This window comes from Numida meleagris, chromosome 1, assembly GCF_002078875.1.
Source record: "Numida meleagris isolate 19003 breed g44 Domestic line chromosome 1, NumMel1.0, whole genome shotgun sequence".
Classification (NCBI taxonomy): Eukaryota; Metazoa; Chordata; class Aves; order Galliformes; family Numididae; genus Numida; species Numida meleagris.
The window spans coordinates 127864305-127888172 of NC_034409.1; the positions used below are offsets into that span (position 1 = coordinate 127864305).

Sequence of the window (23868 nt, forward strand, 5' to 3'; positions counted from 1 at the left end):
CGTGATCTGCAAGTTTTTATACTGCGAGCTTCTATCTTTTCCCTCCGGCTGGAAAATGGTAACAAAGGAGCAAAGTGCCGTGGGGACTGTAGTAGTCCTTCTCTTCTGAGAACTAGGTATGTCCACTACATGATGTTATGATGTGGAATACCAATAACCGAAAATCACAAAACCATGACATTTTAGTATAAATAGGCTTTGTATTTTAAGTAAGTTTTAGATTGTGTAATGAGTGTATGTCAGTTAGGTTATAGTTAGGAAAGCAGATAATGTTTGTTACAGTAAGATGTTTCTGCAGACATGTTCTGGAGAAATTCCTAATTCCTACTGTGTCGAAAGGATTTTACATTTAGCGCTGAAGACTACTGCTAGTGTCCTATTATTGGGCCCCTCACTACAAGAAAGGCATTGAGGCCCTGGAGCGTGTTCAGAAAAGGGCAACGAAGCTGTGAGGGGTCTGGAGCACAAATCTTATGAGGAGTGGCTGAGGGAACTGGGATTGTTCAGTCTGGAGAAGAGGAGGCTCAGGGGAGACCTTATCGCTCTCTACAGTGACCTGAAAGGAGGTTGTGGTGGGGTGGGGTGGGGTGGGGTGGGGGTTGGCCTCTTCTCCCATTAACTAGAGGAGATAGAAGGAATGGCCTCAAGTTGCACCAGGGGAGATTCAGGTTGGAAAAGCTTCTTCTCTGAAAGTGTGGTCAGGTGCAGGGAGGTGTTCAAGAAACATTTAGGTGTACTGAGGGACATGGTTTAGTGGGAAATACTGGTGATAAGTGAACAGTTGGACTGGATGATCTTAGAGGTCTTTTCCAACCTTGGTGATTGTGTGATTCTATGATTCTATATATCTTATGATAGAGAATAGTAGAAGGGTTTTTAGATCACTAGGTAAATTCAGGAGAATTGGGCAGCTAATCTGAGAAATGTATTTAAGAAACATTGTAGCTTTTCATAGCTTAATGTTTAGTATTTAAATAAATGCTTTTAAGATAATCTAAGTAAGGCCAAAGTTTTTGTTTGTTTGTTTTTGTTTGTTTGTTTTCTAATAGACAACACATACACAAGGCATAAATTGACTTTGGACTAGACACTTTTTCAGTTAACATTATTTTAAAACCATTTTATTATTCAACATCTTTATAAAAACGAAACTTACCTTGCACTAATGTTATAATCTGTTACACTGATACTTTAAAGCTACTTTTAAAAGTGAAGATTCAAGAAAACATCTATGGTAGAACTTTGCACACATAATTGAAGTACTTTAAGCTAAAGTGCTCCATATATATTCTAGATAATGACTGTAAATTCTGTGAAATATTCATGAAAAATTAAATACATTTCTCTAGTCTTTTGTTCATGACAGAACACCGAATAAAAGCATAAAACTAATAAACCGTATGTTATTAGTGCTTCTGGTGATTGTTGGATTTAACAAGGAAATATTAAATTGTTGTATTAAATTGTTTTATTTCAGAACAGAAGTACAGAGGAGTTTGTAAGTGTATACTTCCTAACATTGTCATGGCAGCGTTCTTCAGATAGTCTTAGAGGTGAGACGCGTAGGTAGGTCAGTGCAGGTCAGTTCAGTCTGTGATCATCTTCTCATGATCTCACAGTATAACCCCCAGATGTGGCCTTAAATCCAGTTCCAAGTTAAAAAAGGTAATCTTGGATTTCATGACATAACATAGATAACAAGTCATAGGCTAGACTTGTCTTAAACTAGAGAACTAGATACGAAAGGATATGTTACATCATAAAACTCATCTGAATCTTGCAAATTAAAATTTTACTTGAAGTCATTAAAATTTTCTCTTTTTGTTTTGGTTTTATTTTAATTAGGGAAAACTACCTTGATCAAAGCCTTGACAGGGGAAGCAGGAATTCAACCCCGAGATCAACTGTTTGCTACTCTTGATATTACCGCTCATGCTGGCTATCTGCCCTCACGTATGACAGTTATATACGTTGACACTATTGGGTTTCTGTCTGATCTTCCACACAATCTGGTTGAGTCCTTTTCAGCTACATTAGAAGAAGTTGCTTACTCCGTAAGTAGTTGACTACAAATTTAAGAAATTAAATTAGTTTTCTTTTAGATAATCTTCGCCCCATCAGAACAGGAGAGCTCCACTGGCATGCTGTTCTTAGTATCTGATGCCCCTTTTACTTTTGGTTAAACCTGAAGTGATAAAGCTGCTGGGCTAGATGGTCTTTGTAGGTCTCTTCCAACAGAACTATTCTGTTTTCTGAAGACAGATACAAAGCTTGTGTCCTCAATGATAAAGAAATTCAGTGGTGGCTGGATGCCTGAATACTTCTGAGGATTGGACTTCTAACTATGTAATAACAGGAATTTCAAAAGCTAACTGCTTTGCTATGTTTGGCTTAGATTTACCACATCTCTTATCATATATGTACTTCAAACTGGTAACTTCTGTAGAAAGCTTTCTAAGCAAAGCACCAGTAATAGTATCTCAGGAGCTCTGGATCAGGAAGGTATTAATTTAATACCATTCTGATAGTTCATTTTATAGCGTTAACCTGCCAGAATATTATCATCTAGTGGATAGAAAAGTAGTTTATATAAAACAGAAATGCAAAAGTAGTATAAAGTCTCTACAACGCAGTAAACAGAGTGTTCTATTAAGTGACTCTTGTGTATTGATGCTTGCTAGGATCTGATAGTTCATGTGAGGGATATTACTCATCCTGAAACCGTCCTCCAGAAAGCAAGCGTTTTATCAGTTCTAAAGAATCTTAATCTTCCAAGCCATTTATTGGAATCAATGGTAGAAGTTCATAACAAAGTGGATTTGATAGAAAGGTAAGCAAGAGATCCCAAGTGCACTTAAAGATTTCTCTGGACACTCCTCAATTCTAGAAGAGCGTCCACACTTGTGAATACATTTAATAGTGTTTTCCAATCTTTTACATATGTAAGCATGGTCTTAAAACTTAATTTATTATCCTTAAATTTCAAAAGAAATCACTTGAGTCATACAAGAAGCAGTCTCTGTAGGGATGTACAAGTATGACGTAACACAGCTAAATTGTCTGTGCTTGGAATATTTTCACAGTCTAATCTTTACGAACAAACATACTGGTAATTATTACTTTTCAGCTATGAACCCACTGAAGAAAATGCTTTAGCCATTTCTGCTCTACATGGGCATGGTTTAGAAGAGCTGAAAGAAGAAATAGAGAAAAAAATTCTGAAAGCTACGGGAAAGAAGATTCTGACAATTACGGTCAACTTACAGGGACCTCAGCTAAGGTAAACAATTTTGAGTTGTAAGAAGGACTTGGATAAACATGAAGCTCATAGTCTTGCAAGTCTTAAATTTGCCCAAACATACCACACAGATTTTAATTTTCCTTAAGAATTGCAGGGATAATTGTCAAAGTTTTAACAGCCTATTGAAAATAGCCACAGTAGTTACTGTGTTAGTACAGTAAGATAAAACTTCTTGAAGGACCATTCCACTGGTCCTGGAGCCAGATTTTGGGGGGAAAAAAAAAACAAACCAGGGATCTGAAACATTTATGTGAACACTATATCCTATTTCCCAACAGCAAGTAGCAAATGAAAAGTTAAGTGAGCAACTTCATCTTTTATAGCATTGAATTACTTAGATTTGAACGTGTAGACTCAAAACAAAGATCACGTTTTACACGCTATAGGATGCCTTTAAGATGCTAAATACACTTTCATTTTTACAGTTGGCTCTATAAAGAATCAACGGTTCAGGAAGTAGAAGTCATGCCTGATGATGGTACAGCCAGGGTGAAAGTGATCATCAGCAACTCTGCTTTTGGCAGATACAGAAACCTCTTTCCTAGCAGTAAGTTTTTTATACCATGAAATCCTTTTCTCAAAAAAGAAACTGATCTCATTAAGAAGATTGGAATGAAGCTAATGGCCCACTAGGCTGGATGCTGGAAAGTTTATTTCTTAACCAGTTGATGTTTTTGACACACTGTAGAAATGGACAGTGGTTCAGAAAACTTTTGTTTGGAAACAACAGCTTTGAGCTTCATTCTAGCAGCAAGTGCAAGGACAGCCGTAATTTTTATGTTGGAATAGTTAATGGCTACAGACTCTGAACCTCAAACATGGGAATCACAGGATGGCCTCGAAGTTAACCTTCAGAAAAATACAAAGTTAAGTTTCTAACATCATATAAGGACTTTTTAAATCCCATTTTTCAGAATAAAATATTTGTTACAGACAAGGTGTCCACTGGTCATCAGAAAATGAAAATTACCGAAGAAAATGTTGTTGGCTATATATAAATAATACAGATATCCTCATGTATTCTGCTTGAATATTTACTTAAAATAACTGCCATTGATTACTGCAGTGAAGCAGAAACAACACTGATGCGTATATTTAAGCAAATAAATTGAGCTGTGAACAATCTTCTACCCATGTTCCTGCATACAGTAATTTATCCATGATACCTACTACTGTGTCAATTCTTAAAGAGAAAACATCAGTATTACAGGAAGGAGAAATAAAAGTGAATTTCAATCTTTATTACACAAACAGGTCAAGATTTATTAGGTAAAGTGACAGGGCACTTGAAGGGTACAAAAGATAGGCAGAAAAACATTCTGAGTTAGAACAGCACTTTGTGCAGGTGGCGACTCTTTAAAAATCCAAACAGAATGACTGCTCTATATGAAGTAAATACAAGTGAGATCGAGGATAAAAAGCACTGTAAAAAGCATTTAGAAAGTCTTATAAGTTAGTGGAATGTTTGTTTTTCACTCCTACACAGTCTGCAATTGTGGGAGATTGCATGAGGAGGTAGCATCTTAGCCTTTCATCCCTAGAAGTCAAAGGTAACTTTGATCTGGCATCAAGTAGCAACCCATTTCAAAGTTAGGCAGCTACCTACTGCAAACACAACATCTTGCCAGACACTTGAACTCAGCTCCTACGTGTAAAGTGCATATAAAAAGTGAGGTATATTGATGAAGCTGCGTAGTAACTTTATACAATGCCTGTTTTGTTTTAGCCCTGATATTTGCTCTTTCTCTTACCTTCATGATCATCTGTTATTGCACAGTTCATTTAAAAATTAGAAAAATAGAATTAATTTACATAAAACAGTGTTTATGCAAGCCAAGAGCACTTATCAGGAGGAAAAATAACTACAGTGCTACAAAAATATGTAAATAAAGGAAAATCAGTTGTGAAACCTCACATAAGCATGACAAGCCAATGATCTGTATTTTTAGAGCAGTCTGAGTTCAGACTGAAAGTAGACACATATGAAACTAATTTCTAATGTAAGGGGTATTTTTGCAGCTCCTAATACAAAAACATTCTACTGCAGCAGACAAAACTGTCCAGGGCGCTGGCTGTGGCAGAACTCACATGGATGATAACAAGAACAAAGTGTTCTGTTACACATCTCTTAAAAACAGTACAAATGTTGTGACTACCCTGCTGGTGAAATGGTTCACAACTGACATTCAGCACACAGCAGTACAGCTGATACTAGATCTCCAGATCGATGTACATCTAAAGACTGTGGCAAATAAGAATCCCAGTCCAGTATCTTTGATAGATCAAAAATATTTTTCAATTGGTCACATTGTACACTCAATACAAACTATGAAAACAGGCAAGTTAGTCAGTTTCACACTGAGGATAAAATACTGAGAATTGGGGTTGCAACTATGTGTAGAATAGCTTTTAAATTATAAGAAAAATAAAATCACAAAATAATTCGTGTAGCCTGTGACATATTTCTACTTCTTGCTCATATATTACATAGTTCTTGGGACTTCCATTACTGCCAGCTGCTACAGGATCCAAGCAGTTCCCAAGTAAATTATACCTATCCCACAGCTCTGTAAAGACTTCAGCAAGATCTTCCTGCTCTCTTTTTTTAAGAAAAGACTTTGAAAACTGATGATGTTGAGAGCATGTTTCTTAATGAGTTTTTAAAACATCCCTGGTTTAAGTTAACTGGATCTTTATGTAGTCCAGGATGTTTAAACCAGGAAATATTAAATGCATACAAAGTCTTTTCAGCTTTTCAATTTTTTTTTTAAAAACCTGAAAACAAAATGCTCTTTGCTCCAGACCCTTTGCTGGGACAGTCTAACTGAGGATTAATTTTCATGTTAAGTTCTATCACATCTCTGACAAAATCGTCATTTCCTATGAAGTCTCCCGCGATGATGTTAATACAGTCTTTTTGTGGTCCTGGATACTGCTTCCTCACCCAGATTTTCAAGCATGGAAGACTCCGGAGTGTCATTGTCTTCAATGATCCAAATGGGTGCACAAGAATATACCTTAAATTTTCAGTAAGGTTAATTCCCGCAACAAAGAATGTTTCTGAAACAAAATGTTGAAAGATGACACATTAAGTACTCTTCTGAGGAGAACAGAGACTGCTCAGCATTGCATTTTAACTCAAGATCTGATTCACTGGGAATCATTAATGTGCTATCTTAAGAATCTTTCCATATTGTTTCATAGACCTAGAACTGTTTCAGGATGCTGTCTTCCTTTGTTGCTACTGTATGCCATACTGCTTTTTCCTCATCCTCAGAGCTGTCTAAAGCAGTAAAAGCCAGCAAGCACTGGGCTCAGGCAGCAGTCTCATGTGTGACAAGGGCATGACAGCCAGCTGGCTGCTCTGCAGTGAAAGAAAAGAGGTTGGGTTCTTTTCCATGTGATCCCATAGATGAAGGAGCTCCTGCAATGGTATAGCTTCTGTATGTACATACACTTGTGTGCATGTTTACACAACCAGGTAATATGACATGCATGTTGCACTCACCCATGGGTGGGCAAGAGCACTTATCAACATGTAAGTGTCTAGAGCATGCAGCATGCACAACGGTGTTATATCCCTTAATGCTATGAACTCCCAGTCAACTATTTCCATTTGTTTTGCATCACTGTACATGCCCTTTGTTTCCTTTGAGTGACCCCATGCATGTACCTGGACGGCCCATCCGCTTCATGAGTTCTAGAAACTGGATGAGAGCATGAGTGGTAGTTTTGTTTCCCCACCAGTATGGGATTGCAGGCCACAACTCACAGTGCTTCAGCACTTCCAGATCTTCTTCATATGAGACTATAACCTGGTAACCACGCTGCCACATGGTCCGCAGAGTCGGAACCACCTAAGGGAAGGCAAGTCCGGGTTGAAGACAGTGGGAGCTGCGAGCCAACAACATCAGCATCCCTAAAGTTCAAATACTGAAGTGTGAAGTTGCCTCGATAGCGAGGCACGGATTTGGTTCAAATAATGCTGCTAAATGTACATCCAGACAAGTTGTTGGATGAATGACAAGCTGAATATTTGAGTGCATCACCCATCTGACTTCTGTGAGGGGAAAAGTTTCAGAAACTGGGATGCCTCAGTCATTCTGAATTAAGAGAAGGAAAGACTCTTATAAGAAAAATAGATTGTCCGATACAGGTCTGTTTAACTTAAATGTTTCAGTATGAAATTAAATTTTCCAATCCTCAAAAGTTGTGGCACTGGTTGTTGTTGGGTTTTTTTTTTTGTTTGTTTTTGGTTTTTTTTTGCAAGCCCAATATTTTAACAGACATCTTTGGGTTTTTATTGTGTTGCTTGTGAAGAGGAAATGGTGGCTTCATGATGTTCCAATTGACTTCTCACTTAAAATAAAAACCAAAGTGGAAACATTTTAATGCAAGTCTTTGAAGAGAGCCAGGGATTGAATGAACACAGAAATCCTTCTTGCTTCATCCATGAAAGACAGTATGAGCCCCAATTAAATCAGAAAAATACCTCAAAATTAAGACACAAACTACAAAACGAGCTACAAAATATGTGACTGACAGAGGTGTGTGCTTTACTGCAGCTGCCTTTCTAAAGCTCAAACCTCTTAAAAAAGAAAAGAAAGAAAAAAAAAGAAAAACACATCACCAGAAATGTAATATATGAGCACAGGTGCTTATTTTGCAAACAAAGCAGAGATGAAACTGTAGACGTCTGACAAAGGATTTTTTAACTTTAATAATTCAGATCAAAGGCAATTACAATTTTAAACTCAATATAATGTTGTCACACTGTGGCCTGTGCCAGTACTACAGATCTCTATTTACAGCTTCATAAATGCTTTGACACTTACTTTTGTATGACACCAGAGCTGCAGTCTTGAAAGACAGTAGATATGAGATGATTTTAAAACAAGTGAGCAAGGATGAGGCTATTTGATGCTAAATCTGAATTTGTGATTCTGAAAAGGCCCACAGCCACCTAACCTGCAAAGGTGTCACCTACAGAAAGGCAAGATCCACTGTGCTGGTCACAGAGCCTCTGGAAATAAAAAGCATTCCTGCAGGAGGGCAATACTTGGCTTCACACATCTCCCGTGCCCGTCCTCCCTCCCTCCCTCTGGAGGCAACACAGAAACATTATTTTTCTTCAGTCACGTGACCTCAAGCCACAACCTCCCTTCAACAAACTGCCAGCAACAACTTGTCCCTCTTGCAATTAATCCCTTCTTTTCATTTTGGAGCTGGCCATGTGTCTGAAAGCAAATTTGGTCATACTCTCCAGTCCTGCTCTGCTCGGCCAGGACTTACACACTCAAGATATTTGAGGAAACAATAAAACGTTTTCACTCAGGTCCTCTGTTATTCAGTTGAGGCCTGAATGATCAGAATCCCCTAATTTTGTTGAGAATTGTTCTATTTTAACTGTGCTGTACAAAATGCTTTGAAATGGTAATACTCAGCCCTTACTGATCCACCAGCTTCAAAGGATTAATTCAAATCGCAAACAGGGTCATCATTATCCCGCACCCTCACATCTCCAGAGAAAACCCTCTGTGCCTGTGCATCTTTGAAATGTTAATTGTTTAACTGCTAAAAGTTCCCACACCTTGTCAAAAGAAGAAGCTAAAAATCTCAACTTCTCAAATGTAGCAGTCTAATAATTTCCAATTATTAAAATTAAAGCTTTTCTAGAGGTTTGGGTGACTGAAAGCATGTTAGGCTGTTTGGAAGGTCAGCTCCAGCTACAGTGGAGGAAAGAAAGCCAAGGCCACCAGTGTGGCCCCTCTCTAACAGCAGCTGCTGGTGTCAGCACATTCCCAAGCGGACCAGTCTGTAATGCACAGAAATTTCAACACCAACTTGTGTCCTGTTGGCAGCTATAGCAGAGAGCTCCTGATTCAAAGAAGACTGATCTACCTTATCCCTGGTCACCTAGCACCTCTGGCAGAAACCTCATGATCCTCGATAAGGGCAAATGCAGTGTCCTGAGCCTGGATGGAGTAACCCCACAGACCAGGAAAGACTGGGGACTTGTGTGAGTCCACTGTATTCAGCTGGGGCTTTCCCAGTACAAAAAAGTCACTGACATGCTGAAGCAAGTCCAGCAGCATGCAACCAGTGTGAGCAGGGGCTGGAAACTCAAATACAGGTGAGAGCTGAATCTGTTCAGACTGAAGGTGACTATGGACAGGTCTTAGTACTGTCTGCAAATACCTGATGGGTGGCTGTAGAGAAGACAGAGCCAGCCACTTCTCAGAAATGCATGGCAAAAGGATGAAAGTCAGCAGACACAAGTTGCCTCAAGAAAAATTCTCATTAGATATATGGAAAAGAGGTTTACTGTAAGAGTGGTCAAACACCGGATCAAGCTGCCTAGAAAGGCTATGGAATCTCCATCTTCAGAGATATCCAAGAATTGTCAGGATATGGCCTAACACAGCTTTGAAGTTGGTCTGGTCTGCCTGGTGGGGTTGAATTCCAGAGTTCACTTCCAACCTGAATTACATAGTTTTGATGCTATGAATACCATCAAAATAATTTTTGCTGTAATCATCGCTGTGAAAAGGAAGAAAAGGTATTCTTCTGAATTCTGTCAATAGATGAAGGTAGTCGTCTCCACCTGAGACTGAAAGCCCTTGCCATAGTCCAGACTTTATTTATAACAACACTTTTTTACAAAAATCTGGTAGAGCAGTGGATGGCAGTTGTGTCCTTGCTATGGTCTCACAAATCCACACATGTGACAGTCAAATTTCATTCCCTCCTTCATACTATGCTTTATCTCCTCAAATTTATTAGGTAAAGACCTATCTCTGATGCAGTAAATACTACTTTTCCTAGGTTAAAAAAAGCAGAAAATATAAGAAAACTCTGAACCAAGCACTTTGCTGTGTCTTAGTTTCAGCTGGGACGGAATTGTTTTCTTCAGAGTGTCTGGTATGATGCAGTGTTTTGGTTCTATGAGAAAAACAATGCTGAAAACACACCAATGCTTATAGTTGCTGCTAAGCAGTATTGTACAGAGCCAAGGCCATCCTCAGTGAAGGGCCCAGGGAACTGGGAGGGAAGAGAATTAGGACAGCTGACTTAAACTGGCCAAGGGGATATTCCATACCATATGACATCATGCAGAAGGAGTTTTGAAGGGGGTGGGAGGGCATCTCTCTCTCTCTCTCTTCTGCTGCTTGGGGGCCAGCTGGGCATTGGTCAGGGGGTGGTGAGCAATTGTTTGTGCATCATTTGTTATATACATTCATATATAGATGGATAGATATAGATATTCATAACTATTATCCTTTTTCTTTTTTTGTATCTTAATAAATAGCTTTATCTTAACCCATGAGTTCTACTTTTGTTTTTTCCAGATTCTCCCCCATCCCACTGGTAAGGGGGAGAGTGGGCAAATGACTCTGTGGTGCACAGCCACCTGCAGGGTTAAACCACAACACACTGTAATACATCATCCTTTAAAAAAAGTGGAGAAAGATCTCATACTTACATTTCTGGGACACAGTTTACACTGGAAAATCTGTTTTATACAGGCAATAAGATGACAGTGAAGTTTCTTGGTTAATCCATCAAAATTCCTGCAGGCCAAGATAACAACTTCCTGAGGATGAGTTTCCAACCACTTTAACACTTCCCACAGAATATCCTGTAAGAGAGTAAAGGCAACTTAGAAAATCACGCTATGCAGAGAAAAGGAAGTAAAATAAACAGAACATTAATGGCTGGGTAGAACTACAATCACTGTAATGAAAATGAGTGTAGGTTTTCAGAGTATGGACATCTGGCAGCCCCCAGAGTGTTCCAGAGAGAAGCACCTCAGAAAAATCTACTTTCTGCAGGTCTGTGCTGATTTGCTCTGGGCGTGGGCCTAGCATACTACACTTAACAGCTTTGTATTTTGGTAATACCCATCAATCTCCTACTTCCTACAGGCAGGTTATCAGTAAACCCATCTTCCCAACCTTCTTTAAGGACAAACACTGTGTTGGTGGCAAACTGGAAAATAAGGAAAACTCTGTGCCTGCTTAAACATGACAGGATCTGTTTTCCCCATTTGTTGTAGGCAATGACAACTTCTTAGAGATCACACATAATTAGCAGAGTAGACGGGCACTACATCCAGCTATCCCCTTGAATGTGCCAATCATCATGACATGAAAGGTTCCAATGATGAACATGAAACCAAAGCTTAGCCACTTAGTCTACAAACAAAAGCTGCCTTAGCTGGCTGTGCACTCATCTGTGCCTGACTGTACAAATCTCAGCAAAAGCAAAGAAGACACAAACTGGTCCACAGTGAGATAGCACAGGCAAAAGTGCAACTTCACATTACTATCTTCACAGGATCTGACAGTACTTTAACAACGGGACACAGACTCGAGTCTCTTGGTGAAATACTTATTCCTCAAAAAAAAAAAAAAAAACAGTTTCTGTGATTTATTAGGCTTTTAATACCTTCTTTTTAGTAACTTCTGTCCGTACTGGGGAAATATGACTGCCCTGGATAGCATCCTTGGACAACACAAGACAAACTTCAGAAAGATAAGGCACTTGGTGGGGCATAGGTGGCAGAGAGCAAGGCATAGCAATTCCAGTTTGGGGATAAGGAACTGATCAATGCTGCAATCTTAATTGCAACTGCTGAAACTAGCTTCCAGCTCAGTAACTTACCCTACTTTTCTCTAGTTCGAAGTCCTTCCATTAGGGAAACAACCTATTCAGAAAACCTTGAGGAAGCGTTTTCAGATTATGATGGCCATTACATAAAATAAGCAGCACCAGGTGTATAGCCATTCCAAAGGCAAGGACAGTACCTGTACAATAACAGTTGTGTACACCATATGCACGAAGTACAGATTCATAGATGGATCACTAGCCTTGTGGGCAATCCTAAAATCCAAATATCTAACTCCGGCCTCAAGTTGCTCCGTCACTGTTAGCACCTGGATAGTTAAACAAACAGAAGGCAAAGGTCCTGAGTGTTTGGAAGGGATTTGTTCCTTTAGATTAGATAACTGGAAGAGGTGTATAAAATTAGCCCTATAACATTTTCCACAGGTCTTTCTTCTTTAAAATGGCACTGTAAGGCACCAAGTCATAACTTTATATTATTTTACTATCTAACAAGAGGATCCTGATTTCCCTGTGGAATATACTCCAGATAATAGGCTAGATTCGTTTCAGACCTCTGCATTTGTTGCGTTCTGAAAGTTAAAAGATCCATTAACCTGTGCATAAATACACAATCTCTGTTCACAAGACTATTTGTATGAAAAAATCTTGCAGGATCAGCACCTCAGAAATTCTGTATTTATTTTATTAGATCAAAGACTTTACCATGTTTGTCTCTATGGACCTCACTCATCCTCAATGGAAGGAAAAACAAAAATAGAAAAAAGTACTGGCTATTGTTCTTTTTTTAGGATCAAGTCTCTTTAAAAGTTTGAATTAACTTGCCAAAGTCCTACAAAATACAGGCCCCCTTCTGTTTTGGATTTCTCTTGAACCTCTCCATCTGGCTTTGAGAGCTACATGGGATAGGTTACAGAGCTGACTCTGGGGCAAAACATCCCAAATGACAAATCTCCTACATTTATCAAGGCTCTCTTTCACTAAGAGAGTATAATCAACTGAATTTAACACATTTAAATCCTCATTTGTCTCAGTTCAACCTGCTTGTATGGACAACACTATTGGGTTTCAGAAAAAAAATAGACTGTACTAATTTAAGTCAGATAGGATTCAACTAAAGCTAAACCAATGCAAGGTGTTGTGCCTGATAACCACATTTGTTAACACCAGGACAGAATGTAAGACATCTGTCAGGATGTTCACCCTGCCTAGCTCTAACCATCCACTTTTCTGCTCCTAGGAGGGGAATTCAATCTGAGCTGCAAATGCCCCCAGGTGCTTGGGATCACAGGAGCTGCCAGCACCATCCTCCATACCATGCTTGGTCTCCTCCAGGCTGGAGAAGCCAAAGGAGTGATCCATGCCCAAGACTGACTTCCCCATGGAGTGCAGAAAATGTATGGCTGTAGGTCACACATAACCTTTGTGGCCAGAAAGTGCACCAGACTGATTGGTTGCTGTGAATTGCCCTTTGGACAAATTTCTTTCTTTCCACCAACTGCATGGGAAAACCACAGAGATTAAGCTCCATAATTAGTCACCTGGATTTGGATACTAAATCAGCGCAACTACTGCCCCCAAGTGCAAAATGTAAGAGGAGGTTTTGGGAAGTGATGAGACTCAGCACAGCAATCTCACACTAGACATCCAGGTTGAGAGCTGATGTCACCCACTGTACAGGAAAGATATGGGCCTCCAGGCTGACACACATAACATCCAGGGCTGGGGCCTGGCATATGGCCATCCAGGAACATGTGGGTCTTGCCAGCAGCAGGATGCCTTGATCACTGCTCCAGATACCAAGAGGCAGAGTCACCTTCCTGCAGAGATGGCTGGGCACCATGGCACTAAGGAGGACAGGCCTGCAGCTAGGCCTTCCCCATCTGCTGGGCCACTTCCCACTCAACAAGCTGGGCTCCGACCAGAAGATGACTGTAATGATGCATGGAGCTTGTTTGTCTCCTTCAAGAACACCTCGTCCATCAGCAACCAGCAGTTCAGGAGGTATCTGAACCCATCACTGGCACAAGCTATGAAGTTAAAAAAGTGGTTCAAGAAAAGACCCTATGATAAGTAAAGAAGCCTAAGCATAATTATTGCCACTTCTCAATTATTCAGTTTTAAGTGACTACTAATGAACTACTCCTTCAAAAAGAACAGAAGTGAAAAGATTTCTGGTGCCTCTTTGATGACATGAAAGTCCGTTCTTCAGAAAAATCTTCAAAAGCTCTAACTTAAACTATGATCCCCAATTTCATCTTTAACATACATTTGTGAGGAACAGCAGGAGATAACTGCTAGCTTAAAATTCAGTCATTTTTTAAAAATGAACTAAACCTTAAGTGAAGCGTCACACCTTCATTCTCTTAATCTTTAAGTTCCCTTACACGATATTTTTGCCTTTGCAGGTCACCGAAATATTTACACAATAAAGCTGGGCAAAACAATGGGCACCTCACACAACAGTCACAATATAAAAGAACGTTGCTTTCTGAATTAAGCACAAGAAAAGAAAAACCTTTCTACTAACTTATTTTGATTAGGGTAATATTAAATGTTAATTACAACAATAATAAAACTGAAAGGAAGATGAGTTTCTAGTAGTCAGTTCTAAGAAATGTCTTTGTGAATCATCCCTGCCCAAACTGAACGACCATTCCCTACAAAAGAAGATTAGGTATGCACAGCACTGCTAGTTCATGGCAGCTGCTGGCTGTTCTCTCATTGCCTTATGGGAGAACATGACCACACTTTGCACTTTAGCACAATCTTTGAATGTTTTCAGGCTTGAGAACATTTACCTGTGTTATGGACCACTTCATAATAACAGGGCGTACAATGCAGGGAATACATTTATTTAAAAACTTCACCAGCTTGGATTCATTGCCACTAACAGCAGAGTTCTTATCCAAGCAGTAGGTCATAGTGTCATGACTTCCTGTAGAGCACAAAAATAAACATGAAATACATGTCATTTCTGAATTACTCAAGCACCACAACACATGATTATACTGCACACACACACCTGACATGCCACTTCATTTACAAAGCACACATATGTTGCCTGACATATGTAGTTATGGCAGAAAGGTGGGCTCCTACAGAGCTCACTCACCTGGCATTATCAGTGTGAAATCCTCATAACAGGAAGGCACTGCAACTTTTCAATATTTTTCATTAAAGCAGTTCCCACTTAAACTATGTATCACTATTGATGTTTGCCTCATACTGCATTAAAACAGTCTGTTTCAATGAGTGTCTTCCACTGAAACAAATATCTTGATGTGAAAACTCGCTTTTTGGGGGAAATAAACAGCTGAAAGCAGGAGAGGATACAGAACAGAAATATAGAAGACAATTTAGAACAGAATACAGACAGAAAGAATTTACCAAGACCATAAGTCCAGCTGCCTGATCAACGTGCCTCTTGAACACTTGACAGCCATGGGGCATCAACTACCTCTCTAGGAAGTCTATTCCAGTGTTTGACCACCCTGATGGTAAACAAAAGATTCCTAATGCCCAGCCTGTCCAAATGTTTAATCACAAAGTAGCCTTAAATATGAAATACCTCTTGTCAGAGAGGTTCATCTACATATGATGCAACTTACAACACCTTCAGGACAGGCAGTCAGTGATCTAGCTAGATTTTTCTGTTCTATTATTTCTTTCCATTTTGTAAAGCATCAATAAGAACAGAGAAAAACTCGATGACCTGATTTGCCGGGATCTTTACGGAGTATCTGCAAGGAATTTGCAAATCATTTTGGTTTTCTTAAATCCTCTGTCAAACAAAGTATTCACTGATGCCAGAAACTGGCTTCTTAAAAGGTCTGTCTTACTGGTGCCAACGGCAATACTTTCAGTAGCCAAAGGGAAAGGACAAGATCATATCTGAAACAAAGAAAATTCTTTGAAACTGTCAATAATAGTTTATTGTCTTATTCTGTTTTTCACCTTTTAAAATCTAGTTTACGTCTATATTTTCCTGCTTTAAATGACCCAACCAAGGTTATCACAGGTGGAAGGCTGATGATGAGGACATTCAGTGAACGAAGTTTGTCTTTAAAGATGTATGAGTCAAACCATTAAATACCCATGGACCAAATCCAAGTCTAACAGAAGTGAACAGGATTCCATCAATGGGCGTTGCATCAGCTGATGTCACTATTATGATAATAACTTTTCATTTAGGTGTCTTGTGACATCACCAAGTTAGTTAAAATGAAGAAGGGTATATCCACAATACAACAAGTTTGATTCAAAGATAGTGAGCTAGCACAAAACCAGGCAGTTTCAGAGCTTTAAACAACTCCTGCCCTGACCCTGGTGCAACACACTGCCAACTGCTAAGAGCCACCTCTGTCCCCTTGTCATGCTTTCAGAAATCACATTCTCCAGTTTCTTACATGCCTTGCTATCTTCTCTCCCTGAGATGAGCCCAGTCATCTCATAACCCTTAGGTTATGACACATTTACCATGCCCTAAGGACCGGAGGGCAGGGCTGGCTTCTGCGGAGAGATGAGTAAGCTTCTGCTTCTGAATTGGGTTTCCCTTGGACACCGCTCCCTCTGAAAACCTGCTAGAGCTGTCTTGACCTGGTTGGTCTTGTTTTGTTCTATTCTGATCTGGGCTACATCAGTTTAGTAGGTCAGCCGGAGAAGAAGCTTTCTTCCAAGATACATGGCCTGCAATACTCAGTAAAAGTCATAGTATAAAAGTTTATTGAAATTGACTTGTCTTAGAATTACACAATATCCTGAGTTGGAAGGAGTCCACAGGGATCAGCAACTCCAACTCCTAGCACCACATAGGAGCACCCAAAATTCAAACACACTGTCTCAGAGTGTTGTCTCAGTGTTTCTTGAACTCCATCAGCTTGGAGCCGTGACCACTGCCCTGGGGAGCCTGTTCCAGTGCCCAACCACCCTCTCTGTGAAGAAACTTTTCCTAATACCCAGCTCAATCCTCCCTGATGCAGCCTCATGTCATCCTTCAACCATTCCTTTCTTCCTGCCTTTTCTCTGTGAAAACAACAAACAATCACAAGAATACCAAGATCACTGTTATGAGAAGAGCCAAGTCAAAAGCACACATCAACAGGTTCTCAGTGTTCTAGCAAGAAACACCAGTTTGAAAGCACTTTAGAAGTAACATAATTCCTTTTATATCAAAGAACACTGATTTTTTTAGGGATTTTTGCAAGAGGAACAAATATAAAAATTAAAAGAATTAACCTATCTTCTGTGTTAAGATATACACTTATTTTCTTATCTTGTTGCTCTTCCTCCTGGTAACCTCCTATGATGGAGTGACAGCTTCAGTAGACAAAGAAAGAGCAACTGATATAATCTACCTGGACTTCTACAAGACCTTTGATAGAGTTCCACATAACATTTATTATTTCTAAACTGTAAAGATATGAATTTGAAGTGTAGACTACTCAGTAGAGAATGAATTATTTGAATGGTCATAGTCAGAGGGCTGTGGTCAAATGCTCTGCATCCAGGAGGATGTTGGTGACAAGTGATGTCCCCCAGGGGTCTGTATTGGGACCAATGCTCTTCAACATCTTTATCAATAATTGGGACAGTGGGATCGAGTGCACCCTCACTAAGTTTGCTGACGACATCAAGTTGAGTGGTACAGTTAATAAACCAGAAGAAAGAGATACCATCCAGAGAGACATGGACAGACTTGAAAAGTTGTCCCACAAGAACTTAATGAGGTTCAACAAGGCCAAGCGTTGCACTTAGGTTGGTGCAATGCCAGATACGAGTACAGACTGGGAGAAGAACTTACTGAGAACAGCCTTGTGGAGAATGACTTACAAGTCCCAGTGGACAAAAAGCTGCACATGAAACAGCAACGTGTGCTTGCACCCCAGAAGGGCAACTGTATCATGGGCTGCATCACAAGAGTGATGGCCAGCAGGGAGAGGGAAGGGATTGGAGATTGTCCCCCTCTACTCTGCCCTCTTCAGGCTCCATCTGCAGCACTATGTCCAGGCCTGGGGACCCCAGCACAAGAAAGATGCGGAGCACCTGGAGCAGGTCAAAAGGACCACAAAGATGATCAGAGGGCTGGTGCACCTCTCTTATGAAGATAGACTGAGGGAGCTGGTCTTGTTCAGCCTGGAGAAGAGAAAGTTCCCAGGAGACCTCACTGTGGCCTTCTAGTACTTCAAGGGAGTTTATAAACAGGAGGGAGACCGACTTTTTACATAGGCAGATAGTGACAGGACAAGCAGGAATGGCTTTAAACTAGAAGAGGGAAAATTTAGATTAGATATTAGGAAAAAATTCTTTACTCAGAGGACAGTGAGGCCCTGGCACAGGCTGCCCAGAGAAGCTGCGGGTGCCCCATCCTTGGAGGCACTCAAGGCGAGGTTGGATGGGGCCTGGGCAGCCTGAGCTGGTGGGGGGCAGCCCTGCCCATGGCACAGGGGTTAGAACTCGATGATCTTTAGGTTCCCTTCCAACCCACACAGTGATTCTATTTTGAATTATTTTCTTGTATAGGCTTTATCCAAAACTGAGAGGTGTGACTGTTTTGATGTTAACACCAATTTAAATTTCACATCCAAGAAATCGCCACAAAATAACTTTGTGTTTTTCACTTTTAATCACACTCCATTAGCACATGAGGGTCTGAAAAATTACACCATAGTTCCCAGGTCCTCCCGGGGCTCCACTCACTGTAGACAAGACTCAATTTTCCCTTTCTCTCTAAATATGCCTTTCCTAAAGTTAACCTAGGATTCCATAACCTATATAAAACATCCATCTAAATGCTGTGCTGCTTTCCACCCTAACAGCCACATCTAAAAGTGCAAGAGAAAATGTGGGTTAGATTTTCCTTTAGTACTGTTTTCATAGCGGAGGCAAAGCACTCAAGAGCTAACAGTCCTCCAGCCAAGTCTTCCCTCAAGCCAGTGAAAGCAGGTTCTCTCAAAATTTCTTCAGGCGGAATGAGGAAAAATAAAAAAGCTAATAACAAACAAGTCTGACTGTAGCACCAATGAAGACATCAGCTATAATGCACCTGTATTTACCCATAATTGGATACATCTAGTTTTCAGAAACAGGGACCATTAGCTATGCAGTAAAGTCCTTATATACGTTAATTAAAAAAATGCGTTAATTCCAAGTCCCCGTTCTCCTTTACTCGTCTCTTTTTTTCTCCCATAACTTCCCAGCCTCTTTCAAACAGTGCAAAGAAACTAATAATAAGGTGAAATGTTCTCTCCTTTTGGAGTCATTTTAGTAAGAAAAAAAGTCTTAATAACACATTAGAAAACTCCACCATGGCCAAGATAAACAAATGCTCAGATTATTAACACTGATCTGACAAGATGATGCATAACCATCTTGCATATCTTCATGCTACAGAAGTCCCATTTTCTTCCCTTCACTTGAAGTCTTCTTCTCCCTCTTCTCTAAGAAAACCTCCAAATACTCCCATAGGTTCTTCTGCCCTCCACAGACCCAAATAAAAAAAAAACCACAGCCATCCTGAAATAAAACAAGCAAGATGTTCCAGTACTTAAATGACATGCTAACAAAACAGCAGAAAACAAAAGTTAATCTTTACCTGGAAGAGATAAGTTAAAGAGAGGAGTATCCCAGAGCTTTTCTGGTAATTTTGACATCCACTGACCATTTTCATGGCACACATGAATGGAGGTTTGCAAAGGGCCTTCCATTAGTACTGTCCTAAGACTTTATAGGCTGTCCTGGGAGGGGAAAAAAAAAAAAAAGAAAAAGAAAAAAAAAGAATAAGACTCATTAAATTATTTCATACACAACACCATTGGACCCATGCAGAATTTATTTATTCATGCTATAAAATGACAAGCCTTCTCTCAGATTACTTTAGCAAAAGGTCATGAGCTTTGCAGTCACAAAACACACTACTTTAGACAATGCTGTCTCCCAGTGTGATGCCAAAGGCATGTTCCAGCTTCATGCTTGCAAACTGACCAACTGAAAGAAGAATGGAGCCAAGACAAACATGTGGAGAAATGATTATCTATGCTGGCTATTGCAACATACAGTCATAGAATGCCCTGGGTTGAAAAGGACCTCAAAGATCATCGAGTTTCAACCCCCCTGGTGTGCACAGGGTTGCCAACCACCAGACCAGGCTGCCCAGAGCCACGTCCAGCCTGGCCTTGAATGACTCAAGGGACGGGGCATCCACAACCTCCTTGGGCAACCTGTTCCAGTGCGTCACCACCCTCTGTGTGAAAAACTTCCTCCTAATATCTAACCTAAATCTCCCTTTAGTTTAAAACCATTCCCCCTTGTCCTATCACTATCAACTCATGTAAACAGTCATTCTCCCTCCTGTTTATATGCTCCCTTCAAGTACTGGAAGGCCACAATGAGGTCTCCCCAGAGCCTTCTCTTCTCCAAGCTAAACAAGCCCAGTTCCCTCAACCTTTCTTCACAGGAGAGGTGCTCCAGCCCTCTGATTATCTTGGTGGCTCTCCTCTGGACCCACTCCAAAAGCTCTGCATCTTTCTTGTGCTGGGGGCCCCAGGCCTGGATGCAGTACTCCAGATGGACCCACCTTCCTTTTTCCTCCTTTTTAAAAAAGTTGGCACTGTAAACATTTCCTTCTTTTCTGCTGCAGATGTGGCAGTCAGATATGCAGCTTGCAGCTTTTGTGCTGCACCAGCCTTCTGTCAACGGTTTATGGGCGTTCGGCCCGGTTCCGTGACGAAGGGGATGGGGGATCCACGGGTCCACACCCCGGGAAAAGGGGAAAAGGGTAAGGAGATGGCCCTGAGAGCAAAGAGCAGCGGCAACAATCTGAGGAGAAACAAACTAATTTACTAAATAAGATATTGGAATACAAAACAACACACTATAATACAATATAATTACAATTTAAGCTGATAAATCCAATACAGAGAATGTCCCAAAAATCAAGGTAGGCCTTACTCTACTACCAACGATAAGACGGCTGGAGAGCGAGGTGCTGCCAAGATGAGAGACGGCAGAAAAGGGATGAGGTCTCGTGATCTGCAAGTTTTTGTACTGCGAGCTTTTATCTTTTCCCTCCGGCTGGAAAATGGTAACAGAGGAGCAAAGTACCGTGGGGAATGTAGTAGTCCTTCTCTTCTGAGAACCAGGTACATTCACTACATGATGTTATGATGTGGAATACCAACAACCGAAAATCACAAAACCATGACACCTTCCTAACTGGTCTTTGTTCCTTCTTGCCGCATCTCTGCATATTCATTCCTGAGACTGCTTCTCCCCAGCATATTCTTTGGGTTGTCTGGGGAGGTACTGGTTTTTCAGAATTTACAAGCAAGCCGTGCTATTTACATGAAGAACCCGTGGTTTCCTTCAACGTTGTGCAATAAATCTTTTTGGCAGTCACATGAGGTCATCTGAGAGGTAATGTCAGCAATTGCTTTATTAAGTTCTATGTACGCATCACATACAACAGATACAATCTGCTTTTACATCTGATGATGCATGTAGCATCACTCATCCAGCCAAGCTAGCTGCACATTTGATATGGCCTTGAATCAGCCCAACCAAGTTCCTGCAGCGCAGCTAAGATACAGACAGGATCACAGCAACAGAGGGGAGAACCCAGTGACATCGCCCAAGTGTCCCACATGTAACCTGGGATTTTCCACCTGATAAAGAGCTGCCTCAGAGGATATACACATGCACAAACCCATTGTACAGGCAGGAAAGAAGTGATTTCAACCTGCTCATGCCCCCTTTGTCTGCTTATTAAAAATAATAGTTAAAAAAGCAGATATTTGATGGGCTACTGCAAAAACCCAGTCAAAAAACTCCCAAGGATTTATTTAAAAAAAAAAAAAAAAAGCAGATCTTGCCATGGGTAAACAAATAATCCCTATCTTCCAAATCTGGTGCTTTTATTCTTGGAATGAAGTTTAAATCCCAGGCACATCAACTTAGCCATCTGGCTCTGCAATTTAACATGCCAGGCCTTTGCATCCTGCAGATTCCTTGCTCCAGCAGTGGAGGTTTCCCATGGATCTGTCCCCTTTGGTCTTTTCTCCTCTCATCCAGCCTTGGTTTTCCAATAACTGTTCAATGAACAACCTCACTAGAGACTAGAAATCAATGCTTATCCCTGCTGAAAAGAGTTGGTTTTCTGCCACATTTGCTCCCTACAGAGGGTGACCAGTGTCCACCCAGCTGGCATGAGCTGCTGCCACTGCTCTGACCATGGTGGGACTGGACTTCATGAGGAGCACCCTATTGTGCCTGAGGAAGCCAGGGGGAGCAGAAATAGCAAGACGAGCGGTCTTGCTGATCAAAAGAGATCAAACCAGGTTTTGGCCTGTGCTCCTGCAGAACACAAGCCCCAGATGCTCACGCCACTACCTCCTAACTCAGCTGCCACCTCATGGTTAAGATGCAGCATGTCCTTTAGGGCGAAACCAAGGCTTGCCTGGAAGAATTAAGCTGCAACTGCTAGCTACCACTTTTCATAAGTAAGTCTCGAACTCCACAAAGGAGAGCGGTGCCTTTATTCCCACCTCCGGCCCAGGAACCTGACGGCACGTTGCAGCCACGACGAACCACCCTCAATCCCCACGAGCTCCCGCCCGATTTCTAACCTGATCTTGCTACGCAGCTTAATTACAACGTGAGGATTCCGCCAGGACACAGATAACAAACAAGTAGCAAGCCTGAAATACTCCAAGAGCACCACCCCGAGTCCCGAGACGCCAAGAGCTTCGGGTGCGATCTTCCCGGGATGCCCCCGGCACAGTAGAGGTGCCGGGTGTGCCGGGGGCACGACGGGCAAACGCTGCAAAAAGCCGTCAGGAAAACGAGATTGGCGAACGTCGGATGACATAATTAAATATTGGCTGCAGCCTAGCCACGAGCAAGCTAACACGACAGTAATTACTGGAAAGACTGTAATGTGAGTTACACCGGCTGCAACAATGAGAAGTAAATTCCCAGGTGGAAAGGGAAAAAAAAAAAAAAAAAAACAAACAAACTGGCAGGGCGCTACAGCACCCTCTGCTTGCACCCTGCCATCTTACCGCGGGCAGCCAGACCTCGCTCTCCCTCTCCCTCTCCGCTCCCGCCTTACCCACCCGGGGCAGCGACCTCGCCTCCATCTCAGCTCCTCGGAGCACCCAGGCAGGAGCCGAATGGGGGGGGAGACCCGACCCCGCCCCGCCCGGCTCCGGGCAGCCGGTTTGGGAAGGTGTCGGGGCGGGAGGAGCCAGCCCCAGCGCCTGTGGGACGCTCAGCGGGCTGAGAGCGTATTGCTGCAGGAAGGAAGGAGCGCAGCGCCTGGGGATAGCCTTCAGCCGTCCTGCAGCTGCGCTGGAAAGCTACCAGCTCTCAGATAGCTTGAATGTGTATTAGTAATACGTGAACTGCTGGGTTTGTCCAACAGGCAGAAGAAGGAATAAAGAGAATGAACTCTTTCTCTACCGTAGGACAGCTTTCCTAATGGGTCGTCAGCAGTGGAACTGGGATCGGGGCACTCCAGGATTGTATCATGGCCAGGGCTAGGAAAAATTCAGGCTGCTGCTGTGCTGTGCCTCTTAATGCAAGGATATCTCTTCCAGGTGTTTCTTTTCCACCGTCTCATTTTAGCAGAGCAAACCTTGCAGAGGCAACAGGAGCAAGACTGGGTTAACGTTTCAGCTGAGCGAGCCAAACCCTTGGTGAGCCCCAGGACAGCAGGGCTGCTGAGGCTTCGCAGCAGTGTCACAGCTCGGACTGCTGCCCATCAATAAGTCTTCTATAAAGTACCACAGAATTTTCTGGAAATGCAGAATAGACATGCAGCGGGTTGTAAAGTTAAGCACAAAAAGAACGCCAAGAGGGATGAAGTGGAGCAAAAGAGAGGATAATAAAGAGAAGATGCTGTTTAAAGGCTGGGAGGATTTGCACCAGTATGATAGAAAGTAGCT

At 41.4% G+C, this 23868-nt stretch overlaps 2 protein-coding genes across 7 annotated transcripts in view; one reads left to right on the forward strand and one right to left on the reverse strand.

The window, feature by feature from the left end:
- GTPBP6 (GTP binding protein 6 (putative)) overlaps positions 1 to 4238 on the forward strand; it is a 10863-nt gene extending 6625 nt beyond the window's left edge. The window contains exons 7-10 of the mRNA XM_021411898.1: positions 1846 to 2054; positions 2682 to 2830; positions 3128 to 3280; positions 3727 to 4238. Coding sequence (XP_021267573.1) covers positions 1846 to 2054; positions 2682 to 2830; positions 3128 to 3280; positions 3727 to 3868 — 653 coding nt within the window. The 3' untranslated portion in view covers positions 3869 to 4238. The remainder of the gene's footprint in view (positions 1 to 1845; positions 2055 to 2681; positions 2831 to 3127; positions 3281 to 3726) is intronic.
- On the reverse strand, positions 4528 to 23195 carry PLCXD1 (phosphatidylinositol specific phospholipase C X domain containing 1). Of its 6 annotated transcripts, none has more exons than XM_021411914.1 (7): positions 23038 to 23195; positions 19521 to 19662; positions 14728 to 14864; positions 12109 to 12237; positions 10785 to 10940; positions 6975 to 7158; positions 4528 to 6361 (listed from the first exon to the last, which is right to left on the reverse strand). In XM_021411914.1, exons 2-7 carry the CDS (start codon positions 19630 to 19632, stop codon positions 6069 to 6071), a joined length of 1011 nt encoding a protein of 336 aa, XP_021267589.1. In that variant the 5' UTR covers positions 19633 to 19662; positions 23038 to 23195; the 3' UTR covers positions 4528 to 6068. The 6 variants fall into 6 exon arrangements, with proteins under 6 accessions (XP_021267589.1, XP_021267609.1, XP_021267599.1 ...); XM_021411934.1 differs by having other exon boundaries at positions 23034 to 23195; XM_021411924.1 differs by having other exon boundaries at positions 22984 to 23195.